Source organism: Stegostoma tigrinum, chromosome 2 (genome assembly GCF_030684315.1).
Source record: "Stegostoma tigrinum isolate sSteTig4 chromosome 2, sSteTig4.hap1, whole genome shotgun sequence".
Taxonomy (NCBI): Eukaryota; Metazoa; Chordata; class Chondrichthyes; order Orectolobiformes; family Stegostomatidae; genus Stegostoma; species Stegostoma tigrinum.
In genome coordinates, this window is record NC_081355.1 from 5,668,972 (window position 1) to 5,682,170 (window position 13,199).

General features: G+C 49.1%; 1 protein-coding gene across 7 annotated transcripts in view; it reads left to right on the plus strand.

The window, feature by feature from the left end:
- The window catches only part of LOC125447505 (cadherin-20-like), a 159,208-nt gene that overhangs the window by 106,757 nt on the left and 39,252 nt on the right, over positions 1 to 13,199 (plus strand). For all 7 annotated transcript variants that reach the window (XM_048521946.2, XM_048521962.2, XM_048521953.2 and 4 more), the window contains 2 exons: positions 503 to 797; positions 10,737 to 10,856. In XM_048521946.2, the coding sequence (XP_048377903.2) occupies positions 503 to 797; positions 10,737 to 10,856 (415 nt within the window). The remainder of the gene's footprint in view (positions 1 to 502; positions 798 to 10,736; positions 10,857 to 13,199) is intronic.

The following is a 13,199-nucleotide window of genomic DNA, read 5'->3' on the forward strand; positions in this document are numbered from 1 at the left end:
ATAACCACGAGGAACTTCATGACCCTTGATGTTCTCATTGACAAAGGATCAGAGAAGCGAGAAGCAGGAGTAGGCCATTCAGTCCTTCAAGCCTACATTGTCTTTTATGTCTCTTTTAAATCTTTCCCCTCTCACCTTACACCTATGTGCCTCTAGTTTTGGGCTCCCCTACCCTTGGGAAAAGACCTTGGCTGTTCACCCTATCCGTGCCCCTCATAATTTTATAAACCTCTACAAGTACCCCCCTCAGCCTCCAATGCTCCATTCAAAAGGATGGGCAATAAATAGCTAGTGACAGCAATGTCCTGTGAGGCAGCAGGAAAAAGGTCCTAAATGTCCTGTCCTGCATCTTAAGACATTTGACCCCTGGCTCTAGACTGTCTGACCAAGAAATAGAATTGTAGGCAATAGCAAAATTAATATATGAAGAGATTGAAGTGGAGGTGGAAAAAAAAACAGCGTTATCGATTCATTAGAGCTTATTGATGAATTGTAATTCCAGCTTCATTCTGACATGGATAAAGGAGAAGGCTCTGTCAGGTACATCCTGTCAGGTGACGGAGCTGGTACAGTTTTCACCATTGACGACAACACAGGAGACATTCATGCTGTACAGAGGCTAGACCGGGAGGAGAAGACACACTACACGCTACGGGCACAAGCCTTAGACAGGTGGACTGGGAGGCCAATGGAACCAGAGTCAGAATTCATCATCAAGATCCAGGATATCAATGACAATGAACCAAAGTTTCTCGATGGGCCCTATGTGGCCAGTGTTCCTGAAATGTCTCCAATGGGTAAGAATCTACTTTTTGTGATAGCTTCTTCAAATTCTAGACCATTCCTGCGAGTTACTAATGCTTTATAACAGTGGCGCTGTTGCAGCTCCAGCTCCAGACTGCAATTCCTTGCTTCTCAGTTGGATCTTTTTGGGTTTATGTCCAACTCCAGGACTTCAGCGTAACAGTCAAGGATGGTGCTTCAGCGTCACAGCTGGTATCTTCTGAAGGGGGTATTTACCCCCATGCCCAGCCTGCCCTCCGACTTCCCAAATGGTTTTGTATGACTGTTTCAAAGAAAAGCAAGAAAAGAACTGCGGATGCTGTAAATCAAGAACAAATGCAACATTGCTGGAAAACCTCAGCAGGTCTGGCAGCATCTGTGAACGAAAGAACAGAGTTAACATTTCGGGTCAGGTTCTGAGGAAGGGTCACTGGACCTGAAACGTTAACTCTGTTTTTTACTTCACAGATGCTGCCAGACCTGCTGAGCTTTTCCAGCAACTTTGTTTTTGTTCCAAAGTTCAGTATATATCTTTTTGTATTAATAGTCCATTGGTAACACTTGAATATTGCTAAAAAAAAACCTTGTCAAAGCTCTTTGTCATACACTCATCACAACAGATTCAAGAATGCCACATTTCAAAGTATATAGGAACAGGAACAAAAACAAAGTTGCTGGAAAAGCTCAGCAGGTCTGACAGCATCTGTGAAGGAGAAAACAGAGTTAACATTTCGGGTCCAGTTCTGAGGAAGGGTCACCGGACCCAAAACGTTAACCCTGTTTTCTCCGTCACAGATGCTGCCAGACCTGCTGAGCTTTTCCAACAGCTTTGTTTTTGTTCCTGATTTACAGCATCCGCAGTTCTTTCGGATTTTATATAGGAACATGATCCTGAAGACTCAAGGAACATGTCTGGGATTTGCATTTTTTGAATGAAACAAAAAGATGGGGGATAATACTTCCCTGCAGGGTTCTCTGTGACTTATCAAATTAATTGGCCAACCAATCCGCACCCTCTTGTCATTCAATGTAAGTTGTTATTCCCTTTGAACTTTTGATATTCTTGTATTTGTCCTGATGACTGCAAGATGAATATGTTCAAAAGAATGTGCCTATCTTTCAGCAATTTCTTACAACTAGTAGCTCCAATTTAGAATCAGTCTGACATAATATTTAATTAATATTGTGAAAAACCCAAATGAAGGAGATTTCCAGGAATTTCACGCCAGCATGTGCTTTAAACACCTTGATAATTTTAAGATCAAGAGCGAAACTTTAACTTTCGATACATGCTGGGCAAACAGCAATGCTAACATTGATGAGGGTGCAAGATTGTTTGCAGCAGGTCAGAGGGTTTTGATGTCCCCTCAAAATTGCATCAGGAGTCCTACACTCAACATAAGACTGCAACTCACATTCTGCAGATCAGTCGCCACCCTGAAACAGGTCGACTTTCTGACCGCTCTGTTCCAAAATGCATCAGAAAGGGGGATGCTTCAGGAGCAGTAATGAACTGAACAGGGAGCAAGGTTCAGGAGGCAACCCAGGGACTGATGATGCTGTTGATTATTAGAAGGAGATCCATCAGGAAAAGTAACTCTTCAGGAGGGACTATTTTATGAAGAGAGAATCATAGAATCCCCACATTGCAAAAAGAGGCCATTCAGCCTGTCAACTCCGCACCAACCCTCTGAAGAACATCCCACCCAGACCTAGACCCCACACCCTATCCCTGTAACCCTGCACTTACCATGGCAAACCCCCACTAGCCTGAAGTAACATCCCTGGACACTATGAGCAATTTAGCATGGCCAACCCACCTAACTTGCATATCATTGAACAGTGGGAGGGAACTTGCACAGACTCTGGGAGAACATGCAAACTCCACACAGACAATGACCCAAGGCTGGAATCAAACCTACGTCCCTGGAGCGGTGGGGCAGGAGCGCCAACCACTGAGCTACTGATGGTTGGGCCTGTACTAGGGGTTCCAAAGAATGACAGGAAAATTTATTCAAATCTGCAGGGCTCTTAGAGGATTTGACAGGGTCAATGTGGAGAAGTTGTTTCCCCTTGTCAGAAAGTCGAGACCAGAGGGCGTAGCTTCAGAATGAGAGGTTGCATGTTTAAGACAGACATGAGGAGAAATGTCATCTATGAGCAAAGACTGGACAGACTGGGAATCTTTTCTTTGGAACAGAGGACACCAAGGGAGATTTTGCTGAGGTTGGTGAAATGATGTGTCTCAGGTTAAAGTGGAGAAGATGTTTCCTTGGCAGAGACATCAATAACAGGGGGCATGAATTTAAAGTAGTTTTTTTTAAATTCAGCCGTGGAATGTGAGTCTCACCTCATGGCCCATTCCTAATTGCTCAGAGGACAGTTAATAATCAACCGCATTGCTGTGGGCATGGAGTTACACAAAGGCCATTCTGGGTAAGGATGGCAGTTTCCTTCACTAAAGGACATCAGTGAACCAGATTGATTTTTCCAGAGTTCAACAATGATTACATGGTCAGCAATAGGCTGTTCAGACCAGATTTTTATTGAATTCAAATTCCACCATTTAATATGACAGGACTCGAACCTGGATCCCCAGAACATTGTCTGGGTCTCTGGATTTGAAAGAAGGTTGAGAAGGGAGATAAGGAAGAATTGTTTTTCACTCAGAATGTAGTAGGATTCAGGAACTTACCACCTGAGGCACAAACCTTCATCTCTAAAAAAAACACTTAGATATGAACAGGAGTTGAAGTAACATACCTACTACAAACAGAGTTTGAAAATTGTGTTAGATGGGATCACTGTTTCTCAGCTGACCCATGCACCATGAATTAAATGGCCTCTTTCTGTGCTTTTGCATTTACTCATTCGCTGGAGCCATTAAATGTCAGGAGTTTTCATCAAAATATCCAACTTCTCTGGTATGTATAAGATCCACATAACAGGAGATAGTTTTATCCTTCTGGAAGTGAGTTTGCTTGCTGAGCTGGAAGGTTAGTTTTCAGACATTTCGTCACTTTTTTTTTGAAAAAATATACTTTATTCATAAGATGTACAAAAAATAAAACATATTTACACACCTACCCAGTCATACAAGCCGCTCCGGGTTACCCAGGGGGTACGTACACCAACTAAAGGAAAAAAACAAAAAAAGAAAAAAAAACAAAGAAACCACCCCGGCAGTCGTCACCCCGCACAGTCCCCGTTGGCCCCCTGGCCAGTTGGGGAAGGCGCCAGCTGGGCCCAGTTACCAGATAGGGCCCTTTTTTCTATTCTGGGCGAGGGGTTTCATACGGTGGTCTTTCCCCACCGCGCCTTGGCGGCAGCTGCCCCAAGCTTTAGTGCGTCCCTCAGCATGTAGTCCTGGACCTTGGAGTGCATCAGTCTGCAACACTCGGTCGGGGTCAGTTCTTTCAGCTGGCAGACCAGCAAGTTGCGGGCAGACTAAAGAGCGTCTTTCACCACATTGATGGTCCACCAGGCGCGGCTGACATTGGTCTCGGTGTGCGTCCTGGGAAACAGCCCGTAGAGCACGGAGTCCCGCGTCACGGAGCTGCTCAGAACGAACCTCGACAAGTACCACTGCATCCCCCTCCAGACCTCCTGCGCATAGGCACACTCCAGAAGGAGGTGATGAACAGTCTCGTCCCCCCCGCAACCACCTCGAGGGCAGCGTGCGGTGGCGCAGAGATTCCAGGCTTGCATAAAGGATCTCACTGGCAGAGCCCCTCTCACTGCCAGCCAAGTAATGTCCTTGTGCTTGTTTGAAAGTTCTGGCGATGAGGCATTCTGCCAAACGACTTTGGCAGTCTGCGTGGGGAACCACACGACGGGATCCACCCTCTCCTTTTCCCGAAGGGTCCCGAGGATACTACGTGCTGACCACTGCCTGACGGCCTTGTGGTCAAAGGTGTTTCCCTTCAAAAATTTCTCCACGAAGGACAGGTGGTACGGGACGGTCCAACTACTCGGAGTGTTCCGCGGCAACGAGGCCAGGCCCATCCTTCGCAACACCGGGGACAGGTAGAGCCTCAGTAAGTAGTGACACTTGGTGTTTGCGTACTGAGGATCTACGCACAGCTTGATGCAGCCGCTCAAAAAGGTAGCCATCAGGGCGAGGCTGGCGTTCGGTATGCCCTTTCCCCCATTTTTCAGGTCTTTGTACATGGTGTCTCTGCGGACCGAGTCCATCCTCGACCCCCAAATGAAGTGGAAGATGGCTCGGGTGACCGCAGCGGCGCAGGCCCAGGGAATAGGCCAGGCCTGCACCACATACAACAGTACCGAAAGCCCCTCGCACCTGACAACCAGGTTCTTACCCGCAATGGAGAGGGACCAGAGCGTCCACCTGCCCAGCTTCTGCTTCAGTTTGGTGATACGCTCCTCCCAAGTCTTAGTGCAGGCCCCAGCTCCACCGAACCAAACACCCAGCACCTTCAGGTAGTCTGTCCTGATGGTGAGGGGGATGAAGGAGCAGTCGTCCCAGTTCCTGAAGAACATGGCCTCGCTCATACCCCTATTGACTTTGGCACCCGAGGCCAGTTCAGACTGGCCACAGATGTCCAACAGCCTACTCACCGACCGACGATCGGTGCAGAAGACGGCGACGTCGTCCATGTGCAGGGAGGTCTTGACCTGAAGGCCTCCACTGCCTGGGATAGTCACGCCCTTCAGGCTCACGTCCTTCCTGATGGATGCGGCGAAGGGCTCCACACAGCACACGAACAAGGCAGGAGAGAACGGGCAGCCCTGCCTGACTCCAGATCTGACGGGAAAACTGTCCGATTCCCACCCGTTGATCGAGACTGCGCTAACAATGTTGGTGTAGAGCAGCCGGATCCAATTGCAGATGCCCTACCCGAACCCCAATTTGGAGAGGACGTCCCTCATGTAAGCATGAGAGACCCTGTCGAAGGCCTTCTCCTGGTCCAGGCTGACGAGGCAGGTGTCCACCCGCCTGTCCTGCACGTAGGCGATCGTATCCCTGATGAGCGCGAGGCTCTCAGCGATCTTCCTGCCCGGCACAGCACAGGTTTGGTCAGGGCGAATCACTGACTCCAGGACGGACGTGACCCGGTTGGCGATGACCTTGGCCAGGATTTTGTAGTCCACGTTCAATAGTGAAATGGGACGCCAATTCTTAATTTCTTCCCTCTCCCCCTTCCTCTTGTAAATGAGGGTGATGATGCCCTTCCTCATGGACTTGCACATTTCCCCTGCCCGAAGCGCACTATCGTACACTTCCAGCAGGTCCTGGCCAACCAGGTCCCACAGAGCGGAATACAGCTTGACCGGTAAGCCGTCGCTCCCGGGAGTCTTATTCCTCTCCAAGGACTTGAGAGCTCTGGTCAGGTCGTCCAGGGATATCGGCCGGTCCAGCCACTCCCTCATGCCGTCGTCTAAGACTTCCGTGATAGACGACAGGAATGACTCAGAGGCCGTGCTATCCATGGGCTTCGCGTCGTACAGTCCGGCATAGAAGGTACTGCTGATCCTGAAAATGTCGGGCCGAGACAACGTCACCGAGCCGTCGTCCTCCTTCAGCCGGCTAAGCACAGAGCTCTCTTTGTGCACCTTCTGAAAGAAGAAACGTGAGCACGTCTCGTCCTGCTCCACGGAGCGGACCCTGGACCGGAAGATTATCCTGGAGGCCTCTGCGGCGAAGAGCAAAGCTTGCTGGCCCCTCACCTCGCAGAGGTCCTCCGTGACATCGACCCCCATCAACTGCAGAAGGAGCAGGTTCTGCACCCTTTTCTGGAGTCGCGATAGCTTTCCCCACCTCTCTCTCGCCTTCCGAACACCCTTGAGGACAAAGAACCTCTTGATGTTCTCCTTCACCGTCTCCCACCAGTCGCCCAGAGACTCAAAGAGGGGTTTCACGGTTCTCCAACCGGCGTACTCCCTCTTAAGCTCCTCGACATTCTCTGGGGTCAACAGAGTCGTGGTGAGCTTCCACGTCCCCTTGCCGGCCTGCTGGTCATCCTGTAAGTGACAGTCGGCCAGCAGGAGGCAGTGGTCAGAGAAGAACACCGGCTCAACGCCGGTGGACCTGACCAAGAACGCCCATGACACAAACAGGAAGTCTATCCTTGAGCGGATAGACCCGTCTGGCCGCGACAAAGTGTATCCCGCTGCGCTCCATCTGCAGGTGTGCTGAAGATGTCGAGCAGCTTGGCGTCCTTCACCGTGCCCATCAGGAATCTGGACATGACGTCCAGTTGACTCGCCCCACCCGCTGTCCCCACGCCGGATCTTCCATTTGCATCGATGATGCAGTTAAAGTCTCCGCCTAGGATGACCGGCCTGGACGTAGCCAGCAGGGGTGGAAGCCACTGCAGGACGGCCAACCGATCACTCCGTACCGCTGGGGCGTACACGTTGATCAGCCTCAGGGGAGCGTTCCTGTAGGTGACGTCAGCCACTAGGAGGCGCCCCCCCCACCACCTCCTGAACTTGAGAGATGGTGAAGTTGTGCCCCCAACAGCAGAATAGCCAGGCCCGAGGAGCGACAGTCGTTACACGCTCGACCAGATCGAAGGCCCACAGGTCCAGGCGCCGGACCATTTCCCGTACCTGCTGAGGTGCAGTATCCCGCACTCCTGCAGAAACAGGAGGTCCGCCTCGATGGTGGTCAGGTAGGCCAACGTGGACACACATCTTGCGGTGGACTTGACGCTGCGTACATTAACGCTCGCATCTCGTACCCCCATTGTGGGCAGTGACCGCATTACCCTTCCCAAGTCCAAGGTCCAGCCCCTCCATCTGTCCCTTCATGCCTATTGCTCGGGCTAACTGCTGGACGCTCTCTGGGCTCAGGAAACCGTCCGTGCTGCCTTCCAGGTGGCATCCCCCCGTCGGGGGTACGAAGGCAGGAGAGTCAGGCTGGGGACGCGCTGTTTCCTCCTTCCCGCCTGGAAGTTCCGGGGGGCCCTCCATGGCCCCAGCGGCACGTGGCTGGGTGTCGGAGGGAGCCTCAGGACGCCTCCCGTCACCTGGAAGCGGGGTGCTGCTTTCCTTCTCCCTCGAGATCTTTAGCTTCTGCTTCGGGCGGGCCCTCTCCGAATCCCCCTCATCAGAGGAGCTCTTATAGCCCCCCTGCAGCTGCCTCTTCCCGCCTGATGGTTGCGGTTCCTGGGCCCGCCGACGCACCTTCCTCCTCGCTTTCCGGACCGTCATCCACTCCCCTGGGTCGCCTGTCGCCGCCTCCATCGACTCCGGGTTGTCGGGGGGGAGCGGAGCCTGCAGGGGCGCTTTGCTGGCCTCGGGTCCATCCTGTGGGGCTGGGCCCTCCTGCACGACCTGGCCCTCCTGCATATTAGTGGGGTCCTTGCAGGGCCCTGGTGCCTTCCTCTCCTCGAGGGGGTCTGGCCCCGCATTGCCCCTGCCGGCGACCTGGGCGTAGGTGGTCCCCCGCTGCGGGCATGCCCTATAGAGGTGGCCCGCTTCCCCGCAAAGGTTGCAGCTTTTCTCTTGTGGGCAATCCTTTGCAAGGTGTCCCTCCTCCCTGCAGTTCCTGCAGATGGTGGCTTTGCAGTCGGCCGCCACGTGACCTGGCCTACCACAGGCATGGCAGACTTTAGGTTGCCCTGCATAGGTCAGGTAGCCCTTGCTCCCACCGATCGCGAAGCTGGACTGTGGGTGTACGACATTCCCATCCGCGCCCATCCTCAGCATCACCTTGACCTGCCTCTTACTCGTCCAGATGCCGAAGGGGTCCATGATGTTGGTTAGGTCCCCCTCCACCTTCACATACCTTCCAAGGAAGGTCAGGACATCAACTGCTGGCACATGCGGGTTGTACATATGTACAGTCACCATACGGCTCCTCTGCGCTGGCATCACAAACAGCGGGACAGCAGTCAATACAGAGAGGGGGCCCTCACCTCCTTTCTCCTTGAAAACCTCCAGGAAGCACTCGCAAAGCTTGGCACTCCTGAAGATTACATCGTAAAATCCTCCTCCGGGGAAATACTGCAGGCAGTAAATGTCCGCAGCAGCGAACCCACAACAGTCCAACAGGACCCTCTTCACGAAGAAGGTGCAGTCCACAGGTGCACCTTCATCCACCTTCTTCATGGAAACACGGATGGTGTTCCGGACCCCCTGACCTGGGGCACGAGCACTCGTCGCAGCCATCGTTGCAGGTTGGCTGCTCCCCTGAACCAGTGTTAGGCCGAAGCCAGCATTAAGATCCACCGGTTGCAAGGGTGCACAGCCAACCCGATGTCTTCCTTCCAGCTCCAGCACAGTCGTGCTCTCCTCTTCTCGGTCCACAAAAGAGTGGGTCTTTATTGCGTTCCAGATGTAAGCTGGTTCACTGAGCGGGAAGGTTCGTTCCCAGACGTTTCGTCACCATTCTAGGTAACATCAACAGTGAGCCTCCGATGAAGCATTGGCGTTATGTCCGCTTTCTGTTTATCTGTTTAGGCTTCCTTCGGTTAGTGATGTCATTTCCTGCGTTGGTGATGTCATTTCCTGTTCTTTTTCTCAGAAGATGGTAGATGGGCTCCAAATCAATGTATTTGTTGATGGAGTTCCGGTTGGAATGCCATGCTTCTAGGAATTCTCGTGCGTGTCTCTGTTTGGCTTGTCCTAGGATGGATGTGTTGTCCCAATCAAAGTGGTGTCCTTCCTCATCTGTATGTAAGGATACGAGTGATAGTGGGTCATGTCGTTCTGTGGCTAGTTGATGTTCATGTATCCTGGTGGCTAGCTTTCTGCCCGTTTGTCCAATGTAGTGTTTGTCACAGTTCTTGCAAGGTATTTTGTAGATGACGTTCGTTTTGTTTGTTGTCTGTATAGGGTCTTTTAATTTCATTAGCTGCTGTTTTAGTGTGTTGCTGGGTTTGTGGGCTACCCTGATGCCAAGGGGTCCAAGTAGTCTGGCTGCATTAGAACATTATTCCAACGAGCCACCACACACTGCAGCACAGAGGAACTACGAACAGCAGAAGAAAATCACCTATACAGCGTATTCAAAAAGAATGGGTACCCAATGAACACAGTCCGCCGATTTCTCAGCAATAAACCCAAACAAACAGACAAAATGGGCCCAGAAACCATAACCACTCTCCCCTACATCAAAGACATTTCCGAAATGGCTGCCAGACTACTCGGACCCCTTGGCATCAGGGTAGCCCACAAACCCAGCAACACACTAAAACAGCAGCTAATGAACTTAAAAGACCCTATACAGACAACAAACAAAACGAACGTCATCTACAAAATACCTTGCAAGAACTGTGACAAACACTACATTGGACAAACGGGCAGAAAGCTAGCCACCAGGATACATGAACATCAACTAGCCACAGAACGACATGACCCACTATCACTCGTATCCTTACATACAGATGAGGAAGGACACCACTTTGATTGGGACAACACATCCATCCTAGGACAAGCCAAACAGAGACACGCACGAGAATACCTAGAAGCATGGCATTCCAACCAGAACTCCATCAACAAACACATTGATTTGGAGTCAATCTACCATCCACTGAGAAAAAGAACCGGAAATGACATCACCAACACAGGAAATGACATCACCAACCCAAGGAAACCTAACCAGATAAATAGAAAGCGGGACATAACACCAGCGCTTCGTCGGAGGCTCACTGATGATGTTACCTAGAATGGTGACAAAACGTCTGAAAACTAACCTTCCAGCTCAGCGAGCAAACTCACATCCAGTACCTCAACCTGAGCTACAAATCTTCTCAAAACTCGCTAGTTTTATCCTTGTGTGATGGTGTAGCCATTAGAAATATAAATAAGAGAAACATGTCGAATGGATGGCAGGTTCACAGTTATCCACTTCATATTGCTGTACAAAGACAGAGTTACCCCACTGAGTTTGTTCAGATGTGAAAAACTGCAAGCTGACCCATTGTACAAACTCTCCTATTTCCATTGAGAAGGACTGATGATTGTATCTCATCTGTATACAGGCACATCAGTAATACAGCTCACAGCTAGTGACGCTGATGACCCAACATACGGGAACAGTGCTCGAGTGGTATACAGCATCCTACAGGGACAGCCATACTTTTCGGTGGAAGCAAGGACAGGTATGTACCTACTTTCGCACTTTAGGCTTCAATCCCAAAGAAGCTGTGTGCAGCCAGTTGTGTCTTTGCTTCGATATTGGATTCATGGTGGATCTCTGAAAGTTAACCCTGTGTAACTATACCAAGCACCGACATAGACTCCTCTTCCCCACCTCCTCCAGGCTCAGTCTTCCACAACCAGCTTGGATAAGTTCTGGAACAGAGGAATTGAAAGGATGGTTTCAATCAGATTCCAGAAGAACCTTCAAAAGACATTTATGTAAAGATAAGCATTTACAGGGTTATCAAGAACTGTTGCATATTTTATGCGTCTCTGAGTGCTGCAAAGGTGACGTTTCGTGCAACAGGTTTATTTATAAGATTTTATCCTCACAATCACAAAATGTCTGTCTCACATTTCTCCCAACTTTACCTTTGAGAAACTTCTGGAACTTTCAATTGTGCCTGGTTTACTTTGCTCTGAGTTAACGACCAGGCATAACCGAACCAACACAATGAACATAGATTAATTATTAAACTGTCACAATCAGAGACAGAACAATTGAACTCCACACTTCCTTGCTGGATTAAATTAGACAGGTCATTCAAATCAGCATGGCTACCTGAATGGTCTCAATCCACAATGTAAAATTGTATGATTGATTGATTAGTTGATTCCATAACAGTGAAGCATGGAAGATTTCTTTACATCAGCAAATTTCCATCACATTTTTGTGCCATTTTGTAGAAAAGGAATGTGACAGAGGCATCAGAACACATATGTGCATTTTTAGAAATATCACAACCAGGCTCTGACAGCCTCAGACAAACAAGAACTGGTCACTTTTCTAGGGAAGCACGCCCAGAGAATGCTAGAGAAACTTAGTGGATCTGGCAGCATCTGTGGAGGGAGAAACAGTTAAGGCTTCAAGTCCAGTGTGACTCTTTAGACGAAGAAGCTAAATCAGGCTTGAAAGGCTAACTCTGCTTCTCTCCCTATAGAAGCTGCCAGCCCTGCTGAGTTTCTCCAGCATTTTCCGCACTTGTTTCATATTTCCAGCATCCCCAGTATTTTGCTCTTACTGTACTCATGTAGATATTTTTATTACATTTGTTCATATGCGTTACGGCACAACTCTGGAGTAGGTGGGGCATGAACCCAAGCCTACTGACCCAAAGGTAGGGACATTACAACCATACTACAAAAATATACCTAATCAAATAAACGAGTTATCACACATCCCTGGAGCAGGCAGGACTTGAACCCACAACTTCACAAGGGCTGTCTTATTCCATTTAAGCCAAAGAGCATTTATTGACATTTTAAATACTGTCCAACTGGGTTTTTTCTAGAGCCATCCTCCATCTGGCCTATTCCATCTTATCTGACATCACTGATTATTTAGAAATGGCTGTTAAGTCTGTATGCTTCAGCTCCAAATCAAAATAACCAATACCTTACCTCTCCTCTTGACCTCTTATCCTCTGATATGCTCGCCAGCTCTCTGCCCATTACACCTTACATTTATTTTCATATCATATGAATTTGTTTTGCAACAGGTCTCTCATAAAGCACTTTATTAAATACCTTCTAGACTTCCATATACAAAACAAGAATTATCCATTGCATTCCTTTCGTCTACATCACCAATCATTCCCTCGAAAAGATTACAACAAGTCAATCATTTTTACTAGAGTTTGAAGAGGTCCTGCTGTGTTTAAGACTGTTCAGGCTGTAAGTATTTCTTCACTGTCAAACCTGAAACAGAACTGGGTGGTGGCCAGAAAGGTGGAGAAACCAGAGAGTGAGGAGCGCATATTCTCATCCCAATCACAGTCCCCTTTCCCTGTACCTTTCACATTGTGAACACTTACATGGAAATGACATCCCTGTTTATTTCATCAACCCCACGGTCACTCTACCATGATCAATAGTAAGTGGTAATGCCAAAACTAGGAGTTGTTAAGCTTTGCTTGGGAAACCGATCAGCATCGACAAGCTGGACGGATGGATTTGTATGACTATAACTCCATGCCTAGAGAATGTAGCTGCTTGCCTTTTCTTGGAATATGTTTGGATTGAGTTGCAAGAGATGGCGATAAATTCAAACAGTTCTTGAATCGCTGAGTAAAGAATTAGAGGAGGCTTGGAGTCATAATATTCCTTAACTAAATTTTTCGGCTCGAGAAAGGTTTTAATATCTGGTGCCTTAAGGAAAGTTACGCTCCTAATAAACAAAAAAGCTGCAAGTCCGCAAGCTGTCAAGAGAATTACTCATTGCCCCAATGTCATTTGCCCTCAAAAAAACACATTTTTTCAACACTCTCGGTCCAGTTATCGACAGTAGGATTGAACATGTCAAG